The sequence below is a fragment of the Temnothorax nylanderi genome, unplaced genomic scaffold, assembly GCF_030848795.1.
Source record: "Temnothorax nylanderi isolate EJ_2023f unplaced genomic scaffold, tnyl_v1.0 TNYL_tig0163_pilon, whole genome shotgun sequence".
NCBI lineage: Eukaryota > Metazoa > Arthropoda > Insecta > Hymenoptera > Formicidae > Temnothorax > Temnothorax nylanderi.
In genome coordinates this window covers 116527-142765 of record NW_027249225.1, presented here as the reverse complement: position 1 = coordinate 142765, position 26239 = coordinate 116527, and the positions used below count along the sequence as shown (strand labels likewise).

The 26239-nt window shown below is 34.0% G+C and overlaps 4 protein-coding genes across 11 annotated transcripts in view; 2 read left to right on the top strand and 2 right to left on the bottom strand.

The window, feature by feature from the left end:
- Nucleotides 1–253: 253 nt before the first annotated feature.
- LOC139777788 (chromosome-associated kinesin KIF4) lies at nt 254–14931 on the bottom strand. Of its 5 annotated transcripts, none has more exons than XM_071715401.1 (8): nt 14702–14931; nt 13642–13876; nt 13096–13531; nt 12701–12966; nt 12213–12589; nt 11894–12102; nt 901–1088; nt 254–634 (listed from the first exon to the last, which is right to left on the bottom strand). In XM_071715401.1, the coding sequence occupies exons 2-7, from the start codon at nt 13874–13876 to the stop codon at nt 950–952; spliced, it is 1662 nt and encodes a 553-aa protein (XP_071571502.1). In that variant the 5' UTR covers nt 14702–14931; the 3' UTR covers nt 254–634; nt 901–949. The 5 variants fall into 5 exon arrangements, with proteins under 5 accessions (XP_071571502.1, XP_071571503.1, XP_071571504.1 ...); XM_071715402.1 differs by having other exon boundaries at nt 11894–12055; XM_071715403.1 differs by having other exon boundaries at nt 11894–12046.
- Nucleotides 3803–8322, top strand: LOC139777784 (uncharacterized). Its single transcript, XM_071715394.1, has 9 exons — nt 3803–3869; nt 5910–6133; nt 6239–6381; nt 6459–6525; nt 6619–6796; nt 7045–7304; nt 7412–7574; nt 7693–7814; nt 7899–8322. Exons 1-9 carry the CDS (start codon nt 3803–3805, stop codon nt 8247–8249), a joined length of 1575 nt encoding a protein of 524 aa, XP_071571495.1. The 3' UTR covers nt 8250–8322.
- A 5612-nt stretch (nt 14932–20543) lies between the features above and the next one.
- Nucleotides 20544–22946, top strand: Wdr92 (WD repeat domain 92). Its single transcript, XM_071715413.1, has 4 exons — nt 20544–20921; nt 21038–21538; nt 21627–21724; nt 21804–22946. Exons 1-4 carry the CDS (start codon nt 20655–20657, stop codon nt 22009–22011), a joined length of 1074 nt encoding a protein of 357 aa, XP_071571514.1. The 5' UTR covers nt 20544–20654; the 3' UTR covers nt 22012–22946.
- Nucleotides 22947–23342: 396 nt separating this feature from the next.
- Nucleotides 23343–26239, bottom strand: part of Rpb8 (DNA-directed RNA polymerases I, II, and III subunit Rpb8) — a 55313-nt gene continuing 52416 nt past the window's right edge. For all 4 annotated transcript variants that reach the window (XM_071715414.1, XM_071715416.1, XM_071715417.1 and 1 more), the window contains one exon: nt 23343–24252. In XM_071715414.1, coding sequence (XP_071571515.1) covers nt 24135–24252 — 118 coding nt within the window. In that variant the 3' untranslated portion in view covers nt 23343–24134. The remainder of the gene's footprint in view (nt 24253–26239) is intronic.

Genomic DNA, 26239 nt, shown 5'->3' with positions numbered 1-26239 from the left:
GCTAACATCAAGGCGGTCTGGATTGAATAAGACTGCCTTGGTCAAGATCGTCTTAAGTGTCGACTTCAGGTTCGACTATGAAAACGGCCCTTATGTGCTCTCTGATTCATAAAGTAATCCTTCAATGCGATTTTCACAATGTCTCTTCAACGGTTAATTTCTTGGTATCTGATTATTAAATTAAATCGTTACTGCGAACGGAACCAGGTTAAATAAAAGTTACAAGATAAATAAATAAAGCTACAAAATATAATTAAATGCGAAATGTAATTTATTATATTATTTTAATTTTCAGCGCTCAAAGTAGGCTAAAAGAACACATAATATGCAAATACATATTTGCAAGTATGAACTTATGATATATCTTATAACATATATCGTGCATAGTAACACGTAGTAACACAGTAAAAAAATGTATGCGGAAATGTGCAATGTATATCATTGGGACGATGCATCATGAAACTACGCGGCGGCGTTTTCCAGATTGCACAGGATGTACGCTTCAATCGATTTCTATCTATATCATGGAACAATTCGGTCAAATCTGGCATGCACTTACGAGTATTAAAGAACTTGTAAACTATTGCGTCAGGAATGTGTAGTTGCATCGCAAGCTGCGCTTTCCGAACATGTGCTGCAATTAAAAAATATTTTGCTAAAGCAATTTACTTCATAATTTATTATTTTATAAGTCGTAATGTAAAATATGTAATGAACATATATATAATAAAATCTTTCAGTTACTTATTAGTAAATAAAAATATATAATATTAAGTTTCGTAAGAAAGGAATTAAAAATTTGTTAAAAATCTAAAAATTGTACTGGAAACGAAGTCGAGATATATATGAAACTTGAAGATTACAGTGCCACCATGGATAAGAATATTGAACATTGCTCACCGAAATTATTCGGCTTCCTTTTCTGGATGCTTATCTTTCATATGCTTTTTTAAGTAATCATTCCTTTTATAGGGTTTTCTTGAGCAATATTTGCACTGGAAACGCTGCTTCTCGTGCTCCACTCTGTTATGACGATTTTTATTCTCTCTGTTCGTGTATGTCTTGGGACATTCCGGACATTTAAATGTCTGAAATCAAAATAGAAATCAAGAGACACGGTAGCGTTTCACGCCAAGTATATTTTTTCTAAGATCCATACTTTTTAAGAAAAGTATAAAATTTTATATTATAAAATATAAGTAATATTATAAAACATACATAATATTTCTATTGTGTTAAATTATATGTCATTGATATTATTGCAGGTAAAATGTAAAATCAAAATTTACGAATTATTATCAAAATATAAAAGAAATAAATATCCTTGCAGAAATGTATATCAAAATGCAAGCCGGGCACGCCAAATTTTTGTGATTGTATATATGTATTGTATATTGCTTCTTCATAGTAGAGTTCCTATAATAAGAGTTAGGACAAACCGCCGCCATGTACAGCCAAATGTTATAGCTTTGTCTCACTCCCACTAACTTCTTGGCTGAAGCATATGGCGACCATGATAGCTTTGTCTCACTCCCACTTACAGCTTGTCTCACTCTCACTAACTTGGCTGAAACATATGACGGGACCAATCAAAAATCGTCACCACATTGGCTTAACTCTTATTATAGAAACTCTACTTCATAGAGGAAGCTTTGTGATGGTGGAAAAAAAATGTTTCGAGATTTTGATGGAAATAGGTTTAGAATGTTCCAAAATGTCGAGAAATCACATTAATAGAAAATGTCCGGAAGTATGTGTGCGTGCGTGCGTGCGTATGCGTGCGTGTGCGTGTGCGTGTGCGTGCGTGTGTGCGCGTGCGTGCGTGTGCGTGTGCGTGCGTGCGCGTGCGTGCGTGCGTGCGTGCGTGTGCGTGTGCGTGTGCGTGTGCGTGTGCGTGTGCGTGTGCGTGTGCGTGTGCGTGTGCGTGTGCGTGTGCGTGGCGTGTGCGTGTGCGGGTGTGTGTGTGTGTACGGATTTTTTGTACACGCATCTACTTTTACAATTTTTTAGATACCTGGTTGAATTTTGGTACACAAATAGAGTATCATAGAAAGTATGTTTTCCTCTAATTTTATTAAAATCTGTCGACCGGTATGGATTTTAAGGAGATTTTCATTTTTTAGAAAAGTGTGTTTTACGCTGTAGCTTTCTCAATATTTGAGATATCGATCTATTTCTAATTCTATTATATTTTTCAGTTTTTTCTACTCTTATTTCATATATAATTCTTTAAAATTTGGTTAATCAGTTCTTGAGTTATAGAAATTTCAGTAAATTTGACTATTTTTTTAAACAGAAATTTTAAAAAATTATTGATTGATTAACCTTATTTTAAAGAATTATGTATGAAATAGGGGTAGAAAAGACTGAAGAATATAATAAAACTAGCTGGTTACCCGGGCTTCGCCCCGGAGGACAAATGTAATAAGACACGCAAATAGTCTCTCTCTCTCTCACTCTCCCCCTCTCTCCCCCTCTCTCCTCCTCTCTCCCTCTCTCTCCCCCTCTCTCCCTCCCTCTCCCTCTCTCTCCCCCTCTTTCCCCCTCTTTCCCCCTCTTTCCCCCTCTCCCCCTCTCCCCCCTCTCTCCCCCCCCCCTCTCTCTCCCCCTCTCTCTCTCCCCCTCTCTCTCCTCTCCCCCTCTCTCTCTCTCTCTCCTCTCTCTCTCTCTCTCTCTCTCTCTCTCTCTCTCTCTCTCTCTCTCTCTCTCTCTCTCTCTCTCTCTCTTCCTCTCCCCCTCTCTCTCCCTCTCTCTCTCCCTCTACCCCTACTTCATGTATAATTCTTTGAAATTCAATCAATTATTTCCCAAAAAATTGGAAAAATTATAAAAACCGGTTTCCAAAAAGATCAGTAACAAAAACTATACACATCATGGCGCTCCCCGGAAAATTCTACTCCTACTTCATATACAATTCTTTAAGATTCGGTCAATTAATTCCCGAAGAATTGAAAAAATTTCGGTACCGGCTTCCAAAAAGATCGATAACAAAAAACTATACACATAGTGGCACTCCCCGGAAAATTCTACCCCTATTTCATATACTTTTGATAAAAATTCGGTTCAGAGGTTTAGGCTGAGCGATATTAAAGAATCCGTGAAAACACGTTTTACTCCTTTTCACCCCGTTAGGGCTCGAATTTCTAAAAATCCCTTCTTAGTGGCACTCCCCGGAAAATTCTACCCCTATTTCATATACTTTTGGTAAAAATTCGGTTCAGGGGTTTGGGCTGGGCGTTGATGAGTGAGTGAGTGAGTGAGTGAGTGAGTGAGTGAGTGAGTGAGTGAGTCAGGACATCTTCCTTTATATATATAGATTAATAAAAATTGTTAATAATAAAAAGGTTACCGATTTCTGTTAAAAAAAAAAACAGTCAAGTTTACTGAAATTTCTATAACTCAAGAACTGATTAACTAAATTTTAAAGAATTGTATATAAAATAGGGGTAGAAAAAATTGAAGAATATAATAGAATTAATAAAAATTGCTACACCGAAAAAATTGTATTCTTGAAATGTATACTTTATAAGTCCTCTTAATAGATATTCTTAACGAATAAGAATATTTTCTTTTTTACGTGATGCTCTTTGGAATATCTTCTTAAATTAAGAATATGTTCTTAATATTAAGAATATGTTCTTAATATTAAGAATATGTTCTTGATTTGCGACTTTTGCGCGACGAAATTGCGCGTAAAGTTCGTGCAGTGCATGCCGGTACGTGTCGTGTTCAGTTCAGTGTCTGTTGTACGTAATATAACGTGGTATCTTCACGGTAGTGTCTTCTGGATTGAACTACAAGAATGGATGAGGAAGTGACTAAATGGCTGCAAGAAGAAGATCTGTGTGACTTAAAGGAGATATTTGAAAGTAAGTGTTTGAAACAAAAATATTATGAATATGATATTAACCTTTCTCAATGGCTACGTTTACACCCTGAATTTAGGCCGCGGCCTATACCTCAAATTCGACCTAAATTATTTAGGCCGCCTGCTGTAAACATTTGATAGGCGACCAGACCTGGCTTCAGGTCAGAATTTAGGTTAAATTTGAGGTATAGGTCGCGGCCTAAATGCCCCGGTGTAACCGTGCCCATTCAATCTCTCAGCAGTTTCCGATTGCAGACAATAAAACTTTTTGATTTATCCAAATATATTATTACAAATATATCGTTAAGTGTCGTTAGTAGTAATTAGTTTAACTTTTTTACTGTCCATGTCAAACTATTCATAATCTAACCTATAACTGTCCATATAATATATTCATGCCATTTCGCACGCTTTTTTAGTTTGTTTTAAAACGGTTGTCTTCCTCTCCTTTGCTGGTATGTTACATATGTGATTTTTTGTGTGCGTATTTCCTCAGATACTGAGAAAGAAGAAGCTGCTGAATCAAAAAAGTATTTCTTAATCAAAACTGCCACGTTTTGATATATAGATACAATGGTTTATTTTTTGAAAATAAATATTTAATTAACAAGTATTTAATTTTAACAAAGATTTAATGAACTATACCGTTTGTATATCGTAACAGTAATATATTTTCATGAATAATATACGATTGGAAAATAAAACGAATAATATAATTATAATATGATTGAAAAAATACAAGTAAATATAGTACAGTTAGTCAAATCTATCAAGTAAATATTTTGCTCGTGCAGAAAATATTAATTGACATAATTAAATTACCTGAATATTATATTTTATTTTGTATCAAGCGTAATAAGTAAAAGATTACCATGTTCTTTAGAAAGCGATTATTTTATCTGTTTATAATTTATTTATTCACAATTTAAATAAATATAAATATTTGTAATTAATTTTGCATCATCTTGTTAATTATATTAATTTTCCTCGACATTATTACTTATTTGGATCAATTATACATTAGATAGCACAATAAAATTTACTATTTCCTAAATTCAATGTATCAATAAAATCATATTGTTGTAAATTACACAAATTTGTTAATATTATTATGCTTGTCTTAAATATAAAATAATTCAATTAAAAACGTGATTGTAAATTAAACGTATTTAGTCAGGTTAACTTTGAATCCTTGATTCTTGTCAATGCATGTTTTAAAATAAAGTTGCGTTTACATTTTGATATTACTGGATGTGCTGCAAGCTGCAAGATATTGTGCCTTCTTCTGTTCAATGCAGAAATGCCAAAAACGTTGCACGTTTCTATACAAGTAGTTACTTTTATTTCTCATTTTTCTTAGGTCAAAAAATAAATAAATAAAAGAATTAATTCCTCAAATAGGATTGCGAGCAGGTTTCCTTAGTAGTTGGAAGCGTCTAGTAGTAAGTGAGTCTGCTGTTCAAGGAGAGGTATTATCAGCAAAGCATCTAATCCAACTAATTTCACATTTCAACCCTTCCTTAATAATAAGTTTTTTTTATAGATTAATATGGTCATACTTATATTAAATTAAAACTAATGCTCATGATTTTTATTTACAGACTTCTAAGGAGTCTCCTTCTGTAGCAATTACAGACGACATACCTGATAATACCGACATAGTAATAGATTCTATTTTAGATGTATCTGAACTACCTGAGGATTTTACTTTGGTAAGTGATATCTATATCTGAAATTAAAATTTTTAATAATAGATTTTTATTAATTGGACTTATAGCAGAATTTTTGAATTCTTGCTTTTAAAAATGTTTTTTATAATTACTCCAGCAGCCTCAAAAGAGCATAGCTGAATAGCACTGTTCCAATAGTTATTTTTTTTTAGAAAATTAATTAATTGTAGATTAACTCTATATATAGTTTTAACTGTGTGAAGCAATCACTTCAGAGGAAATATTTTTTTGTTTAAAATTTTTTATTTAAAATTCTCTGGCATCAAAATGAAAATCTTTTAACTCAAGTGGAAAATTCTTCCATGTAATAGAAACTTATTTTCACTTTTTGCAGAGCCATTCGATTAAGGACACAGATTTAGATTTAGAACAAACGTTTTCCTTACCATCTGTTTCAAATCTTGATTTGACTCAAGAGAATAAAAAAAAGCGATTTAAAGAGACAGAAGAAAGCGCATCTATTGAAAAAAACCCTAAGCACAAACAGAGCCGACACATCCTCTCTTTCAAATCGTCTGAAGAATTAACTGCTTTGGTTTGTAATTTTGGTTTACTATTCTCTGTGATATCCATTAGATGGATTTGCTATCCATATTCAGTGATAATAACTCTTTATTTCTTGTATTACATACGCTTTTAGGACTTTGAGAAACTTCTGAAAGATCACTCTTTAAAAACTAATGCTGCTCTTCAGAATTTTGAAAAAAAGGGTATGCTCACTGATGCAGATAGATCTGCTATAACTGAAGCTGTGGCTAATGCCATTCTCCAGCTGAATCACTTGTAAGTATTACAGTTTTCTTAGCTCTTTGACGAAATAAAAATCTGTTAAATTTTATCTTCTCTGACTTTCTTTATAGGCCGACAGCTTCCGAATACAACATTGCAGCAACTAAGCTATGTGAATTGTTTCCGTGTGAAACTAAGGTAAAGTTTACAAGCAAAAAATTATTAATAAAATTAAATTTATTCAATTTATTTTTTCAACTTATTTATTGTTAATGAATGTCTTTTGTGCAGGAGTCGTATTATTGTCCGCCAGTAGGAAAACATAGAAATGCATCGGGAAAACTTCCCGATAAAATAAAAAATATCAAATATCAAGTAAAAAAAAAAGCTGCTGGTTCTTGGGAAACTCACTCTGAATCTTCTTTTGTCTCGAGTGAAAATCGAATCACTCATCCTGCAAAATTTGCAGGTAATAATTGTAATTGCTCTCTTGCTCTTTATTTATAGTTTGTCAAAATTTCTAGCAAGTTTTTGATAGTAATAAAAATATCAGATATGTTTAGCAATAAAGAAATCAGATTTATTAGTTAAATATCCAATACAGAAGGAGAATACGATTTTATAGCTAATTTAAGTATGCAAATGTGTAGAAAATAATTAAGAGAGATTCAAAACTTGTCTTAATTGTTTAATTTTAATATTTTTGGTATTTTTTAGGAAGTTGTGATCCAAACGACTCTACAGTTAAAACTGCAATCGCACGCTTAAAATATGACAGTATTGAGTCTTGGCCAGAACTTTTGCGTAGTTGGTCAGTGACACATCCTTTGCGCTTTCAGTATCTGAGAGAAACTAGACCGATAGCGCAGCTGAATAAAGCAACGTCTTCTGTCCAACAATCGCAAGAGTCTGATGCTTTAGTGAGTGATTATTTCAAAAATTGGGGCGTACTCGCACTACCTAATGGATATCTACTGGTGAGAAAATTGAATTTATACATGTTTTGAATGTGTGATATTCTTTTTCTCTTTTCAAATTTATTCCCTTTCAAATAAGCTAAATTAATTGATTTGTATGATTGTAGATTCAGCAAGATTTTAAGGAATTATATCCTGGAAGAGAAGATGGTTTGATATCAAAGTGGGATTCAACCAAAGATGTCTTAATTAATCTTCTTAATGCTGAAATTGCTAAATCAGATGAGTATGGAAGGAAGTTACTTAAAGATTTGACTGTTACAGATACAGGTATTTATAAAAAGACTGTATTTTGTGGCCCAATTTCTTTTGTTACTTATTTGTAATTATATATTAATTTATATAACTTTTATTAATTTACTTTAACTACTTTATTTATGTTTTTCAGACAAAAATGACGTAATTCTATTTCATTTACTGCCATCACTTTGTTGTAAAAGGACAAGAGGTGCGAGCGTAAATATACCATCTGTCGCAGAAGCCAGAAAGGCCTTTATCCTCCATGTCCTTGTAATTATCATTTATAGTAAATATTTCTATTTTATGATAATAATTAAGTACATAAACTCACTGTTTTTTTTAAATATTTTGCAGATTCCGGGGGACTTGAATCGTCAAATCAAGGTTCATAGCGAGTGGCTGGCAAATCGCGGCATCAACTTGCAGCCGACGTTAGTATTTGTTGGACCTACTTTATCGAACATTACTGCCAGTTACGTTCAAATAGATGCTGTGCGGTATGAGCTCCGTACTCCATTAAAAGCTCTGGATACGTGTTTCAAGGCGTTTCATGCGCTAGACGCTGCATATCAAGAGGAGTGCCGAGCAGTCTGGCTTTTTATTCAGAAGTATTTTTACGATTTGTATCTTAAAGAGGACGATAATATTCCTCGAGTAACAAATATACTTAGTTCCTTAAAGGGATTAGTTTCAAAGAAAATCTAGTGCTTAAGACTATTCTACGATTTCGTTTTACGTTGCAGAACTTTTCTTATTTTAATAAAATGTATATTTGTAAGGACTGCCATTTCCAGTTGCCTTCCATTAAAGCATTGTGCTGTCATTTACAGACAATTCATTCATACAATGTTTTTAGTGTGTATAAATGCGCCCAAAATGGTTGCTCACGAGAGTATAATTCGATAAAAGCTTTCAAAAAACATTTAAAAGATAAACATTCTGCTCATATGCTCGATGAAATGCCATTACAGGCTCTTCATCAGGAGCATTTGGCGGAAGTTAATGAAAATGTAGAACTAAACTTTAATATGAGAAATGCCCTTGAACACATTGGTAATGGTGATCAAAATGACGAGATTGTAGACATACATAATATTGCTATTACTGCTCTTGATTTCAAGAATGCTATATTTGTATCATCGAGAGCTTTAATTGCTAAATTATATGCGTCCAGTACTTTGAACAGAACTCATGTGCAGGAGGTAATTGAACTTATGTCTGAATTTTTTTCTGGCAATTTTATTACAATGCTTCGATCGAAAACCTTATCTATGTTGCAAGCTATTGAACAAAGACAGAACGATATGCAGCATTTGATTGAAATGTTTAATACAATAGAGAACGTATTTCAAGGCTTGGAGACCGAGACCCAAAGAGTGAATGCACTTAAAGCAAGCCAGTCTTATATATGTCCTCAGACTTATAGAATTGGAGTTTCAGAGAAAATGGTAAAAGTTGGAAACGTTGCTGTTTTAACACCAATAGAACTGACAGGTCAATACATTCCAATAAAATATGTTTTAAAGAACTTCCTGGAATTACCTGGTGTTTTTTATGCTATTTTGGCTAATGTTGAAAATCTCAATAATTCAGATAAATTCACTAATATAGTTCAGAGCCCTCTGTGGAAATATATTAAAGATACCTATTTCAGAGACCGTTTAGTATTGCCATTGTTTATATACTTTGATGATGTGGAACCTGACAATCACACAGGTTCACATGCGGGTGATCATAGTCTTGGAGCATTATATTACCAAATTCCTTGTATTCCTCAGCATCATATGTCCACTCTTGAGAATATCTTTGTATCTTCTATATTTTTATCAGATGACAGACATCTAAACAATGGAAACGCCTTCCGCCCTGTTATAAATGAACTCCAAGATCTCGAAGACAATGGCATATTAGTGCATACAGCAACTGGCAATCAACAAGTCTACTTTTGTTTCTGTTTACTTCTTGCTGACAACTTAGGATTGTACTCTATTACTGGATTTACTGAATCTTTTAATGCAAACTATTACTGCCGTTTTTGTAAAGAACATAAACTAGTTATGAGAAAACAAGTTAGAGAAAATTTGTTGCTCTTACGTAATAGAGAAAATTATGAAGCTGATATTCTTATCAATAACGTATCATTAACAGGTATTAAAAATCGATGTGTTTGGAATGAGCTTCAAACCTACCATGTGATTATCAATCTTGTTGCAGACTTAATGCACGATCTCCTGGAAGGCGTTTGTCATTACGATATTTGTGCTATTTTGGAAGATTTGATTTCTGTTAAAGGATATTTTACTCTTGAGACTCTCAATGATCGAATACAAAAATTTGATTATAATTTTGATATTGGTAATAAACCCTCTATTATAATACTTGATTATATTCGAGGACAAAAGTTGAAAATGTCTGCATCTGAAATGCTGTTTTTCGTTCGACATTTTGGTCTCATGATCGGAGATTTGGTGCCTGAGGTTGAGGAAGTTTGGCAACTGTACATTCGACTTGTTCAAATATTAGATATTGTTACTGCTCCATTTGTGGACACAAACTTAACCCCGTATCTGACAACTTTGATTGCTGAGCATCATGAATTATATTGCAAATTATTCTCCAAGACATTGAAACCCAAACACCACTTTATGGTTCATTATCCTAGAATTATGAATCTTATTGGCCCTCTTATTCACGTATGGTCGATGCGTATGGAGGGAAAACATCGACCAGTGATAAAACAAGTAGCTAAGGCTACAACTTGTCGAAAAAATCTGCCGCTAACAGTGGCTAAGAAATATTCTCTCAGTCTTTCGGCTCGATTTTTATCCAAGCGGGGCTTTCAACGGGATGTAGTTTTTCATTTTAAAGAAAAAATTCTGATTGACTGTTATAACTATAATAATTTTAATTTTATTTTACCTCCTGGTCTTGAGAACTCTGTCGTAGTTAAAGAAGTAACTATTTGCAACACCAAGTATAAGAGAAATATGGTGCTTGCGATAAACTATAAAAATGATTTGCCTCTCTTTGGATTGTTGCATTGGATAGTAAAACCACAACTAATTAATGATAAAGTTGGTTTCATTTTCTCAGGCTTTCATACTGTTGGATTCAATAGCCACCTTCACTGTTATGAGGTGACACCAACTCTGGAGTGGTTTTATAAAGAGTATCAAAATTTTATTTCATTTTATCCAACTTCATGTAGAATAGGGGCTGATGGAAATTCATACGTAGTTTTTAGGCATATTCTGTAATATTATGCTTTGTATAATAGGGTAAGCGAACCTATTTCGGAACACTTTAATTTTTCTCATGTTAGCCGTTACGTAATGTTAAATTTTGATGTTGGTGACAAAATGCTCCAGCAATATGTATGCGTTCATTTAATAAATAGCGAATATTCATTTGTAGAACTGTTTTATGTTATCATGATCAATAATCCCAAATAATAAATAATATAATAATATAACACTGAGAGAAAGGTTTTGTTACTATGTGAACAACCAACATTTTTACTGCAAGAGCTAATTAATTTTACAATAATAGCAAAGTTTTACCGAACTTTGCTATTGCAACAAAAGATTTTGCTATTATTGCAAAATTAATTAGCTCTTGCAGCAAAAAATGTTGGTTTACATAGTAATAAAACGTTTCTCTCAGTGAATAATAAGAAAACATTCCATTTAGTATATATTCTTACAAGTTTAAGAATATCTGATACTTAAGAATATCTTTAGTATATATTCTTACACATTAAGAATATCTAAAACTTAAGAATCTTTAGAGGATTTCCCTCTAAAACTAAGAGGATCCTCTTGGCGTTTATTTTAGTGGAAAATATTATAAAGATAAGTGGTATATTCTTAAGATGAGAATACAATTTTTTCGGTGTAATAATAAAGGGGTTACCGATTTCTGTTTAAAAAAATCAACGTGATTGCTATAATTTCCGCAAATTTTGAGATATCGACTAACAGATATTAGTCGCAATAAAGCCTATCACAATAAAAAAAGTGTGCAAGTAAAAACTTGCACATTGCTTCCTCATAGTTTTTAAGTGTGCAAGTAGAAACCTGCACATTGCTTCCTTATAGTTTTTAAGTGTGCAAGTAGAAACCTTCGCTCATAAAGCTTCCTCTATGAGGAAGCCAAAACAAATAAATACTAATAATTATACATACAATAAAATACAAGCTTTCTCATAGAGGAGCTTTGTGAGCGAAGGTTTCTACTTGCACACTTAAAAACTATAAGAAAGCAATGTGCAAGTTTTTACTTACACACTTTCTTTCCTTGTTTTCTTATTTTAACGATAATTTAAAATATCATAAATAAAATACACATACCTTGTGCGGTATCTCGTGTTTCGGTCTGCTTTCATCATCTGATTTATCGTCGTCGGCGGCTTGTTGGGCCCTCGCTTCCGCTTCTCTACGTTTCTCGGCTTCTTGCTCCCGGCGTCTTTGTTCGGCGAGCGAACGTTCCGTCTCTTCTTGTTCCTGCAACCTCTGCAATTTGATCTTTCATTTGTATTTAACTTATTCTCTGTTGAAATCTAAAACGCATAATAATGATAAATCTCTCAACTTGTTTCTCAGCAAACACACACTCGAAGAACATGTTTGTTTCTGATATTACTTTACATAAAATTCTTTATTCGATTACCTGTCTTTCAGATTTTGTCAAAGTTTCAATAGGATAGCTAGAGGACGTGTCAGACGTATCTCGCGGACGAGACATTTTATTTACTCTATCCCGTTTTTCATATTCCTCTAGTCGCGCTTCTAAGTTCCGATACTTTTCCGTCATGTCTTTGAGTTTGTGCTGTAATACACGATTATTCTCCTCGAGTGCCTCATGCTCCTTGGGACACGTTATGCCGAGTTCTTGACTCATAAGGGCCAGCCGCAGTTCCTGAACCAATTTGTTCAAGCGATTGATCTCCGCTACTTTCGGATCTTGATTCACGATCGGCTTGTTCTTTATCTTGCGCGCACGATCGGCATATCTCAACGTACTAAGAGTTTCATCTAAATTATAATCTACAAATCGATTTTTCATAATGAAATATGTTAAGATACGAATGGGCGCAGCTCTAGTTAGACAGATAAACGGACAGATTAGACAGGAGAGATTAGCATGCGAATACCAACCGGCTGGACTGACACAGGCGACCATAAGCGTCATGGAGTTGCCGCCTAAAGAATCTTGTAACAATCGGGTAAGCTTGCTGTCCCTGTATCCTATGTAAGTTCCAGAGGCACCGTCACCGAGTTGCGAGATGACATTCCCTAGAGCCAGTAGACCCTTGTTTATATTTACGCCTTCTTTAAACCGTTCTCCGGTGGCTTGAGTTTTTTTACTACGTTCCGATCCAGCTAAATCAACTAAATGAAATTTCGCCACTGTTGCTGTATTCCTGCTTGAAAAAAAATCCACGTATCTCACAAATTTGGCGACGCAAGATAAAAGATAGACGCGGTAAACGCGACAGGAAAAGAAAAAAAGCAGCGGTAGGAATTATCGCAAAAGATTGAAAATTACTTACGGATCATCTCTCTTTTGCTGGCGTATGCATAACGTAAATATTGCGTGACTACGACTAGTATGCGCATTCATAGCAGTAGCCCCCCTTACGCGACCCGTGGAACCTTGGGCTAAACACTCTAACGTCTCTTGAGCGTTCGCAACTTGTTTCTCGGTTACGCTAACAATTCTTATGCTTTTTCCATCCTCTCTAATATCTACGATGGATTGACTTCTCTGCTTGTCAGACAAGAGATCGTACAATTGTTCTTGATACAATTCCATGAATGAGACTGCAACTTTAAAGTTCCAGTCTTCCTTGGATTCAATTATTTCAAATATATCGTATATAACTCTCGGAATGATACCCTTCTCTCCCACACCTGTGTAATTCGTACCCATGGAATGGGTCTTACCACTACCAGTCTGTCCATATGCCAGTATCGTAACGTTATAGCCTGATAAAAAAAGAAAGAGAACCATTATTTACCTTTGACGTAACGCAAGGGCAATATATTATCTAAAAAGTCGAGTTTGCAGAGATTGGTAAAGGCGAGAAAATATTTACCTTGGAAAGTATTATCTACGAGTCGTTTAATTGCTGTATTATAAAAGTCCTCTTGTCCAACGTGAGGAGGAAATACGTAATTGTACGTGAATGCTTTGTCGGTATTGCATATGCGAACTTGGTGTTCTCCGGGTACTGTGTCTAAGCATGCTTGACAGCCTTTCTCTAGCTCGCTCTCTACCAATGGACGGATACGTAGAGCGACGCGAACAGTATCGTCGAAGTCGTCGCACATCTATAGGAACAATGTTACATTCAATATACATTAGACATTGGACACACACACACACACACACACACACACACACACACACACACACACGCGCGCGCGCGCGCGCGCGCGCGCGCACGCATATATTATATATATAGGGGAGAGTTGGCAATTACCGAGCCCCTAAGAACCGAAGCGTATATCTAAGCTCAGAAATGCTTCAAAAAAACAAACTGTGCAGTTTTAGATAGGTCATTTATTTGGCTATCCATATATCATAGCAATAATCTTGAAAGTTAAACACAAACTGAAATATTAATAATTTTCCAAAAAATGAGAAAACGCGGTATTATCAAACTGGTCTGATAATATCGTGACCATCAGGTCTGATAAAATCGTGCCCAGTTTAATAAAGCCGTACCTATAAAAATTACTCTGGCTTCAGCCAGTGACATGAAGTAGAACACAATAACAAAATGTTTTTTTTATATTTATGCATTAATATCGTCTAGTAGGTACCTACATATAAAAATAAGCGAATGCGTTAACAAATAACGATCATTATAAATTCAAATCAAAACTTAAGCAACGATCTTTTCTGTAAGCACCTTACATTGTAAACTAAACAGTCTTGGTAACTCTTATTGTTAGCACACAGTTATCGTTATACCTATGAGTATTATACCTTGGGCGCGAAATTATCAAACTCAATCATTTCACTTTACAACCTTAAAATATATAGGAAAGAAACGCGTGTTTCTAAAATCACTTTGCAACCTAATTTTATAGTGTTTTAGCCTATCAAATCCGTCAAATTTATTTCTCTAATGTAAATATTATATTACTCACCTCTTATCGAAACTACCAGCAAAATTGCAACGAGCAAGCAGAGAAGCTTCCAGAGCGCACTGTGTTTACATGGACTGCCGGAACGCATTGACGGCGCATGCGGGTGGGGTATTTCGTGTTACTCTATAATATTAACATCATTGTAGGCGCGTAATACAAATAGTTATTGAGATAAACAATGGCGCGGAATTGTCAACCGCGCGGTAATTGCCAACTCTCCCCTATATATATATATATATATATATATATATATATATATATATGAGAGAGAGAGAGAGAGAGAGAGAGAGAGAGAGAGAGAGAGAGAGATTGATTGATTTTATTTAAGCCATAGTCAAGACTTTAGGCTAAAGTGAATTAACAAATATATAAATGTATAAACAAGATACAAACAAGTAAACAAAAGTATGAAGAACAGTAATTAGAAGCAAGAAACAGATGCGAGACGCAGTGTAATCGCTACCGATATGCATTTAGCAGTCAATACAAATTGAAAATATTAATAAGCAGGTGATATGCATATGGCAGCGACCGAAAGCATGTGCATGCTCTCTCTCATAAGGCGAGCAACCAATGATCCAGCATAAAAACAATTGATAGGATGTAGAGTATAACGCAATAAAATATGATCAATTTCAATAATATACACTATATATTTATAATTACTTATCAAACTGCTGATATGGTTATACTAATTTATAAAATACGCGCGGCGATTATTATGGTGTCAATGCCGATAACTTATCATGATTTGGTTATTCGCGACAATAAACAATAGTTTACCAATTGTCAGTAAAAGAAAGAAACAAATTTTGATAAATTTCAGATAAATTGAAATACAAAGGAATTAAATATATTATATATAAGTTAAATGATAAATTAGTCTATTAAATTTCCTTTACATTTTTACAAATTTCATTATCATATTATCGATATTTGATAACCAAACAGCAATGTTGGTAATTATACGACAGCACGTATACATAATATACTACGTTTACGCGAGCGTTACTTCTGTAGTAACTTACGATAAATCACTCGTTTACGCGAAGTAAATTATCGTAAGTTACTACAAAATCCCGTTTACGCGAAGGAATTATCGTAAGTTACTACAGAAGTAAAGCTCGCGTAAACGTAGTAATATATATGTATAATCTAATTTGAATATCGACATATGTATACATGCATACATGCATGTGAGCGTATATATTATATGTATATGATATCGAACTGGCAAAGTGGCGAATCAATATATAATATCTATAGTTATTTTTATAAAATATATACGAAATGTGTCTTTTCTTATTGTTTAGAGAAATAAAAATTTTGAATTTACCAATAAAAGTATAAGAATTTATTTAAAATTTAATTATATTATTTTTATTATATAAAGATGGAATTTAATCTATGAATCGTACGTAAACCAACGACATATATAATATAGACCAAGCATTCCTATGCTTTTGCTATGGAGGGGGTGAAGTCGGAAGTTGGCAGTTTAGGACAGAGTGAGAAAGCTGTTTTGCGTCTACTGCCCTCTCACTCTTGACTATGTGACAGCAAAAGCGGCAAGCGGCCATATTTACTTAACCTCTTTACCGTGAAAGGAGACGATTTACTGGCGGTCTGTAGAGGTTAACGGAGCGCGTTATAAATATTTCAAAGGACAAAAAAGGAGACGATTAAGATGGTTTTTTGTTGCATTTGTGGAGTACATTTAAGACATAAGTCGGACGGAATTCGATTTCACAGGTACAGAAACGTACAGTTAATATATTGTAATAATATAGTTATTATTGTAATTTGTAATGCGAGCAAAAAAGTTACATACTAAACTTATTACTATACGAGTAGAAACTTGAACATTGCTTCCTCATAGTTTTTAAGTGTGCAAATTATAAATTTAAACATTATTTCCTCACAATTTTTAAGTATGCAAATTATAAATTTGCACGTTGCTTAAGCAATATTTTATTTCACTTATAAAGGTTTCTCCATGAAGAAGCAATAATATTTTTTTGTACAACATGATTGCTTAAAAATATAAAGTTCTATGGAAGTTTGATATGTTTACAACAGGACTATATATATTTTTTCAGGTTGCCAAAAAACACAATAAGGAGAAAACGATGGCTTGCAGCAATAGAAAAAAAAATAAAGAATTTTTCATATACCGAAAATTCGGTTATATGTAGTCAGCATTTTACAAAAGATTGTTTTCTTATAACAGGTTGTGGTAAAATATATTTACAAACAAATACAGTACCAACTTTATTTGATATGGCGTTAAGAAATGAATGTAATAGCACTCAGGTGGTATGTAAAGTTGATATTTATTTTTAACATTTTTTAATAACTGTTGCAATGATCATGTAATTACAAAAAAGTACATATTTGTGAAATAAAGTCAAACTTTATGTCACAATTAAGGATCAGCAGATGCAGCAGCAACATACATGTGATACAAATGCAAGCAGTACAGAGAAGTTATATGTAACAAGTACTAACGAACAATGTCCAGAACCTCAGGAACCTCAGGAACAATCTTTACCAGAGATAAATATACAGACTACAGAGAATATTAACTTAGAAGAAGCACATGTATCTATTTCGAAAGTACAACGAACAACAAAGTTTGGTTTCGCTGACAGGTAAAATAATAAAAAGAAAAATTAGATGATATGTTTATTGTATACTTAAAAATTATATGCATATATACATGAATATTTGTTACATAGTACAAATTTGGATATGTTCAATCCATGCAAAGATCCATTATATAAATTGAAAATAAAAGAGGACGAAATAAAAGCGTTGAAGGCTAAGTTAAAATATATCAGCAGAAATGCAGAAGATTGAACCAAAGAGTAATATCATTGACGTCACTTGTAAAGCATTTAAAAGATAAGGAATTATTATCTAAGGACGCTGCTGAGTTGTTACAAGTAAGTACTGATTGACAGAAGAAATACTACATATATGTGGTACGAGTAATATAACAATATTAAAAGCATATAGCACAGGAGGAATTGCAATTTACTAATAATGAAATATACGTAATATGAATTATATGTAATTCATGTTGTACAGTCTAGCGTTTCATCAACTGAAAGAGAAATATTAAAAAGACATCTTTCAAAGAAGAAAAGAGGAGTATTTTCGGATGATATTAAAACTTTTGCAGCAACATTACAGTTTTATTCAACAAAAGCATATGAATATGTTCGTAAGACTTTCCTTAATATTTTACCACATCCCCAAACAATAAGAAGATGGTATGCATCTGTAGAAGGCAAACCTGGTATAACAACTGAGGCTTTAAAAACAGTAGAGAAAAAAATTGATGAAGCAACAACAGAAGGAAAAATATTATATTTTAGTTTAACTATTGATGATATGTCAATACGGGAATTCGTAGAAATTGAAAATGATACATATTATGGATATGTTGATTGTGGTGTGACAAGTACAAAAGAAGCTGAATCTGACGAGAATCTACCAAAAGCAAGACATGCATGCGTCTTTGTTCTAGTTTGCATTAATGGCAGTTGGAAAATCCCTATTGCATATTATTTAATAAAATCTTTGACTGGTGCAGAAAGAGCAAATATAATTAAAATAGTACTTTCATCGCTACATGAAATAGGTGCCATTATTATTAATATTACTATGGATGGCTGTCCAAGCAATATTACAACAATGCAATGTCTAGGTGCACATATATCTGCAGAAAATCCAAGACCCTACTTTATGCATCCACAAAGTAAGGAAAAAGTTTATGTAATGTTAGATGCTTGCCATATGATTAAACTAATTCGAAATGCGTTTGCTACCTGTAAAAACATGCATGATGGCAATGGAAATAAAATAGAATGGCAATATATTATAAATTTAGTATATCTGCAAGAAAAAGAAGGTCTTCACGCAGCAACAAAAATAACCAGGCGTCATTTAAATTGGCAACAAGAAAAAATGAATGTAAGCCTGGCTGTACAAACTTTAAGTACCAGTGGTGCCAATGCAATTGATTTCTGTGCTATAGATTTGCAACTACCACAGTTTCAAAATTCAGCAGCAACATCATTATTTCTTTTTAATATAAATAACATATTTGACTTACTCAATAGTCGAAATCTTCTATGTAAAAATAGAAGTCAAGAACCAATATCATTGATCAATATCGACCGTATTAAAGAAGATATTCAGAAATATATAGATTATTTAAATAACTTATTTATCGATGGAGTGAACATTATGAATACAAAGAAAAAGACTGGCTTTTTAGGTATGTTAATATGTTTAATATGTATACAAAATATATCAAATGAATTGATTGCAACAAAGAAAATGAAATTTCTACTTACGTATAAAATGTCCCAAGATCATATCGAGATGTTCTTCTCAGCTATAAGAAGTAAAGGTGGACATAATAATAATCCTTCAGCTAAACAATTTAGTCATGCTTACAGACGACTCTTGCACCATACAAAGCTAACAATATTACCACATGGTAATACTACTGCGCAAGATGATACTGCTATATTAAATGTTACACATCTCAATAACGGAATAGATAATATTGTCAACGAATTTATGGAATTAGAGGAAGAAAATGAGGACGAATTTTCAGATGAAGCATTTATTACTGAAAACTGGTGCACATCAAATTATATAAAAGATGTTGTAGCCTACATTTCTGGTTTTGTTGCTAGAAAAGTTATAAAAAAGATAGATTGTGCTATTTGCAAAAAATTATTAATTGGAACCGATAATATGTCTGCATTACAGGAAAGAAAATGTAGAGGAGGATTAATAAAAGCATCAAACGATGTTATAACATTATGTTACATTGCAGAGAAAGTAATAAGAGGAAATTCAAACGTCATTAATAAAAAACATCCTGCTGAAAGATTAATAATAATTGCTTTATCACATGTATCATCTAATATATTTGATAATGTATTGCATATGTTGGAACAGGCTCCACTCCAAGATCACAGGACAGATTTGATAAAACTTATATTGTATGCATATTTTCAGTTACGATTGCGGCATATATGTACATCAAAAAACTATCAAATACAAAGGATCAGAAGTAAATTTACAAAATTAATAACCTTTAGCAATCAATAAATAAAAGAACTTTAAATATTTTTATTTTGTGTTACAGTCTTTATATAACCTATTCTCCATTAATATTTGATTTATTAATATTTTATTTTCTAATCTATTTTTACTTATTTTACATATTTATTCTATATATTTTCTAAAATACATATTAATAGCAAGACCTTTTTATCTCTATGTTTACATTTATTTCATACATTTTATATACGTCTCTGTTTATATTTTGTACCTTGTATACTCACACACATATATATTTTATATATTTATTATATATTTCTCATACATTTCACGTTTTTCTTTTAAATATTTTTCTGTATACATACACTTAGGCCCAGTTTCACAGTGGCCAGTTAGCTTAACTAGTAGTTAATTCTCACTCTCCGTCTCTTTCTAACCTTTGAGGTTAGAAAGAGACAGAGAGTGAGAATTAACTACTAGTTAAGCTAACTGGCCACTGTGAAACTGGGCCTTAACCTATAACACTTAACAGCGGTAAAATGAATATGGCGACTCTTGACAACCGCTCTAAGTTGAAGTGAGAAAGCAGTAGACACAAAACAGCTTTCTCACTCTGTCCCAAACTGCCAACTTCCGGCTTCACGTCGTAGACGGAATGCTTGGTCTATATTATATATGTCGTTGACGTAAACTCTGTTCTATATCTTCCGATAGTTCCGATTGAAACAGCACTTTATAGATGGCGTACAAGTTTGTTTACGGTTATATTTGTAAACAGTCTAAATCTAAATGCTTGTCAAAGTCGGGACTGTCAGGACAAATCTTCCTGCGGCGGTGTTAAAGTCGAAGAGAATATTTTGGCAGAGACATGGATAAACTATCGAAGCCACAGATAATCTGTCATATCGAAAAATCGGTAGATTATTCGCTGTTTGATGCAAAGTGGATACCATGTAGCGCAAAGTTCGTGGTTATGGGCTCTCGGCCTCGTGGTACCGGTATTATACAGATTTACGAGGTGTCTAGTGGCGAATTAAAGCTTGTCAAGGATGTAGAGAGATCCAACCAGATGAAATGTGGAACATTTAAAGCTTCTAGTCTTCGTGATAGATATTTGGCTACTGGTGATTTCAAGGTTTCTCCTACTCTACAACAGATATCTGTTTTATTAAATATTTGCATATACGTACATTTGATGATGTCTTGTGCGATGTTCAATTGATTCGTAAATCATGAAAGCTAACTTTACAGGGTAAATTGAATATTTACAATTTAGAAGATCCTTCAGTACCAGTTTATTCAGCTAACGCTCACACACAGATTATAAATGCCATTGATGGAGTGGCAGGTGCTAGCGTAGGATGTGGAGCACCGGAATTAGTAACTGGATCTAGAGATGGAAGTGTAAAAGTATGGGATCCCAGGCAAAAGAATCGACCAGTGGCGATTATGGAACCTAAGGAGGGAGAAAGTCGGCGGGACTGTTGGTCAGTGGGATTCGGCAATTCTTACAATTCCGAGGAAAGAGTAGTAGCAGCGGGATACGATAACGGAGATGTTAAAATGTTCGACTTAAGGGCTATGTCTCTGAGATGGGAAAGTAACTTGAAAAATGGAGTTTGTGGTCTTGAATTCGACAGAAAAGACATTCCCATGAATAAACTAGTTGCTACTACCTTAGAATCTAAATTTTATCTCTTTGACCTGAAGACTCAGCATCCTAAAAAAGGTTTTGCTTATCTTACTGAAAAGGTATTATTTGAGACAAAAATTTAATATTTATTCTCTCTTTCTGTCTCTGTATGTAAATACGTATTTCTCACACTGTGTATGATTTTAGGCGCACAAATCAACGGTATGGCTGGTTAAGCACTTGCCGCAAAATCGTGAATTATTCGCAACATGTGGCGGTGGAGGAACAATCTGTCTTTGGAAATAGTAAATATTCATGTTTTTAGAATACAATTGCGTTACATGCTTAAAGATGCTTGAAAATTAATTTTTTTTTGTTTTTCAGTAATTATCCAGAGAAAAGAAAAACTACAGACGCCGATGGGATCGAGCAAGGAGTTGTAGGCAATGTCAGTTTGCTCCAGAACTGTACGCTCTCGTCGCAACCTATTAGTTGTTTGGATTGGAGCCCGGACAAGCAAGGACTCGCAGTTTGCACATCGTTTGATCAATGCTTACGCGTTATCATCACTACGAAACTGAATACATATTGATTAAACAACGGAAAGCTCGAAAGCTTTATAAATAAGCCCGTACGATTTCTAATTCGCGAACGCAAGGTGCATTATGCAACGGCGAGCAGACGAGAGCGAATTATATGTCATTGGGCCAATCTATTTAGGATCGAACCCTTATTAAGTATCGGCCATCTTGCGCATGTTCGTGAATGTTACGCAATATCGCGCGCGCGACGTCCGCCATTTGAGATGCGTTCAGCCGGTTCAGCCCACGCGTTGTCACTTGCACCTTACACCTCCATTGCATCGCGATTCGCCCGCGAGGGCGCAGCATTGCAACCGCGCACGCAAGGTCAGGAATACCTCGATTTTAATTATATAAATTAGCTGTCGCCGCGTCCATCTCTCGCCCGCTCATCGCGACATATGTCGATGCTATCAAATCGACCCCACCCATTTCATTCAATCCTTTCACGTCCAATAAAAGTCCAAATGTATATCTTGTTTCATCTTGAATGCATAGAATAGGAGAGTACAAAAAAAGTTCAACTAAAATAATCGCGCAAATTCAACTAAAATTCACGTAATATATCACCATCTATTTTTATCTAAAATTTTTCTTTTCATTTTTCATATTATTTCTTCATTTTCTTGTATTCTTACCGAGACATTATATTCATTTTTATTTCTTATTGCAATACAATATTTACTGCGCACATTTTCAAGGGAGTTTCGTATCTCAAACATATATTGTATAATTCTTCGTTTGCTCAACACAAAGTGTATCGATCAAAAATCAAACGAAATAGATTGTAGGAATCACAAAGGAATGGATCGCTATCCTAGGAGTATAGTTGGCAAGTGTCGGTGGGCTAATTACATAGCAATATATATATATATATGTATATATGAGTATTTACAGGAGCGGGTGTACACGAATACGCCGACAAATAGACAAGTGTGTAGCAATACCTGGTTCCTATTTTTGTTTCTTAATGGCGCACTTCGTGATGCACTTTGCGGCGGTTTGGTCAACATCCAAAATTTGCATTGCTCCTCCTGCCTCCTACCCCTAACTGTATGATCGGTACGATTAAATCTTACAATTAAATGGAAAAATCAATCCTTAGAAACCTTGTTTCTCATTAAATATACCAATTAGGTGTCGATAAGTATTTTTATTGGAAATTTTCATTAATTGTATTTATCTTCCGAATCCCTAACTCAGAAATGATAATTGTTAATGGCTTAAGACGATCTCTCCATTTAAAAATTATTCCATTAATCAAATTATTATTACTACTTGACATTTAGCAACCTGCAACCGATGATGGAGCTGGAATTGGCAAATAAAAAAGATTCCAACACACATGAAAAATATTTTTATTTCTCTTAAGTTCTAGTGGTAATCACAGTAGTAGGCTCAAGTCATTTTATAATTTATTTGAAACGTAAAGTCATTGCGCGTGATGCTGCCTGAATAAAAAGCTTTAAAGTAGAAAAAAAATTTATATAAATATAATAAATCCAATCCAATAATAATACGTGAAACAAGTGAACCAATATGATATTGATATTGGTAGTTTAATAATAATATTGTTTGAATTTTTATATACTTTTTCCAAACTCAGTACACTGCGCACCAATTTCTTGTCGGTCTTTACATATGCCTTAGTGGTCGAATTGGTAAAGACGCCCGTCACGGGAATGTAAGGAAATCCAGGTTTGAACCCTGGCTGGGGTGATATTTTTCGCAATAAATTCTTTACAATGACTTAATGAGGATGCTTATTTGCATCAAAATTTAAATCGATTATCGATTTAAAGTATGGAGAGTTTACTGTTCGAACAAGGGAGCTGTGTTTTAAAAACCGACAAAAAAAAACACGCAGTGTACTGAGTTTGGAAAAAGTATAAAATTCTCACACAATATTATTATTAGGCTACCAAGTCTGGACCGTAAATGGCATTTTTCTGTCTCTTTCTCTCTCTAATTGATAATAAATCCATATTATTGTACAAAAATGATAAATCAGTAATTGATGTGTTCAGTATTATATATTAAAACATGAAATGCAAGTTTCTTCAGATTATCATCTGATAGATACATTTGTTGAAAAAATTTTTTAATGAAAAAAAATTGACAATAATCGGAAATATTAAAATGCAAGTTTCTTCATTAGTAAATACATATGTTGATCTATCTCGAAGCCGTGCAGATTGTTCGCATCGCCTTGTAGCCTCATCAGCAGACCTCCGAAAGATACGTAGGCTGATCTGGAAGCAAAATAAAAACGGCTCAGTTGTACGTTTGCATCGCCCTATATAGATATTTCGAAGTGCCGCTCGCCTTCGACACTTGATACACACTATGATATATTCTGATGCTATGATATATATTATGATTTTAAGATGTGCCGCCTAAAATTAAGCCTATATTCATCTGACTTGTTTTCTTTCTGTGGATTCTAGCGCCAACTTCTGAAATATTGGTATACGTATAGCTAAGAAGCACCATGTATAATACGTAAAACGAAAAGATTTTTAAATAGCAGATTCAACTTGAAGAAGGGGGGGGGAAGAGGGGTCGATAGCATAAATATTCTTCTAATGCTATTAAATTTCAGACGATTGAACGATTCTCATGTTCAAGTAACTTTCCATATTCGAGGTCGTCAATAATGTTTCTCCTAGTAGCAGCGCAGATTTGCGACCGTCATAATTGCAGTGCCGATAGCGGTCGTGCATATAGATTGACCACACAACCAGCTAACCACACTGCCAACATGCCGATCGCTAAAGAAAGTTCTTCCTTTAAACGATTACGAAAAAAGATGTATCTGTTGGACCGATGAGCTTCCAAATACTCCATTCTTCAAGCTCGCCTGATGATAATTTTCTTCCTCTGTGCCATTTCCGTTTTATCTTTAATTTTGTGGGGTATACGTACCACAAAAAATCAAGACTTCGCAGCAGTTTATACGTTTTAATGCATTAGTGCTATAATAATCGTTTAAAATTGTATTTTATTAAAATCAGATAAATTGCGGATAACTAACATAAAACAATTTGTAGTACAAGCTTGAAATTAAATATTAACATGACATAATGGAAGCAATATATAAATTTATGTGGAGCAATATTAATTAAACGCCGAAATTATGGGTTGCGTAGATTCCGCGGTGAGACGGCAATAAACTTTTTCCATCACTTGACAATCAGTTGACTACTTACATAATTATTATAATGACATCTTGGAACTAGATACTCCATGACTTGAAAGTATACGCAAAAAAATAACATATTAACTCGAATGTATCACAAAATTCTTGTGTTTCAACGTATCCAACATTAAATGTATCTGATTGTGCATTGTTGATTGTAATCATTTTAATAACGCTTATAAAATGCATTCTATGAAATTTGCGATGCTAATGTGCATATACATAATCGCGGAAACGCACATTCAAATTTCGCGTGACTTACGAAAGACGGGGAGGGAGGAATACGCGAATACCAAAGGGAATACTCGCGCGGCATACGTGTTGCAAGGTTTCTCTATCGATTGACCTTGCCTCTGACAATACCTCGAATGTCTGGCTCTAAGAGGCACTCCGCTCCTGTAAGAGTCAATTATTTTTAACCAAGCTTCGAGCTTCCGTTTACGCCCTGGATCTACTTCCCTCTCTCTCTCTCTCTCTCTCTTCTTTTCGTTTACCATTTAAGAAGATTTAAAAAATACCGTAAGATTTCTAATTTACGTAATAGATAACTTAGCCAAGGTCTAACCGTTACAAATGCAACACAGCAATGTATATAATTTATCTATAATTAAAATTTCTAAAAACTGAAATTTCTGATAATATATACATAATAAATGAAACACGACCGCTATGATATACAATCAATTTAGAGAAAATGCCATTTCGGTCAGGACCATAGAGATATAAGAAAGAGTGCGCAAGCGAGCTGAAAAAGCGATATAGGAATAGAAAGAGCCTTCTCTTTGTCTGAGAAGGGGCCTATATGCAGCGTTCTTTTTCTATTCCTATATCGCAGCCTCTTACTATGCTAGCATACGACTCGTCTCTCTAGCACTCTAGTCTCATATCTCTATGGTCAGGACTCGATCAGGATCTTGGTAGCCTAATAATATTATTCGCGTGAATTTTGTTTACAATTCTTCGTCCGAGCAAACCATGCGCGCCATTACTAACGGTCTTAAAACGCAGTCTCAACTAAAGCTAGAACAGTACTATCACAT

Coding starts and splice junctions, on each gene's coding strand:
- LOC139777784 (XM_071715394.1), top strand. CDS start 3,803: ATGGATGAGGAAGTGACTAAATGGCTGCAAGAAGAAGATCTGTGTGAC. Junction 3,870..5,909: donor CTTAAAGGAGATATTTGAAA/GTAAGTGTTTGA, acceptor TCCATGTAATAG/AAACTTATTTTCACTTTTTG. Junction 7,815..7,898: donor CCTTTATCCTCCATGTCCTT/GTAATTATCATT, acceptor AATATTTTGCAG/ATTCCGGGGGACTTGAATCG.
- LOC139777788 (XM_071715401.1), bottom strand. CDS start 13,876: ATGTGCGACGACTTCGACGATACTGTTCGCGTCGCTCTACGTATCCGT. Junction 12,103..12,212: donor TGACAAAATCTGAAAGACAG/GTAATCGAATAA, acceptor TATGCGTTTTAG/ATTTCAACAGAGAATAAGTT. Junction 1,089..11,893: donor AACACGAGATACCGCACAAG/GTATGTGTATTT, acceptor TTTTGATTTCAG/ACATTTAAATGTCCGGAATG.
- Wdr92 (XM_071715413.1), top strand. CDS start 20,655: ATGGATAAACTATCGAAGCCACAGATAATCTGTCATATCGAAAAATCG. Junction 20,922..21,037: donor TGGCTACTGGTGATTTCAAG/GTTTCTCCTACT, acceptor CTAACTTTACAG/GGTAAATTGAATATTTACAA. Junction 21,725..21,803: donor ACAATCTGTCTTTGGAAATA/GTAAATATTCAT, acceptor TTTGTTTTTCAG/TAATTATCCAGAGAAAAGAA.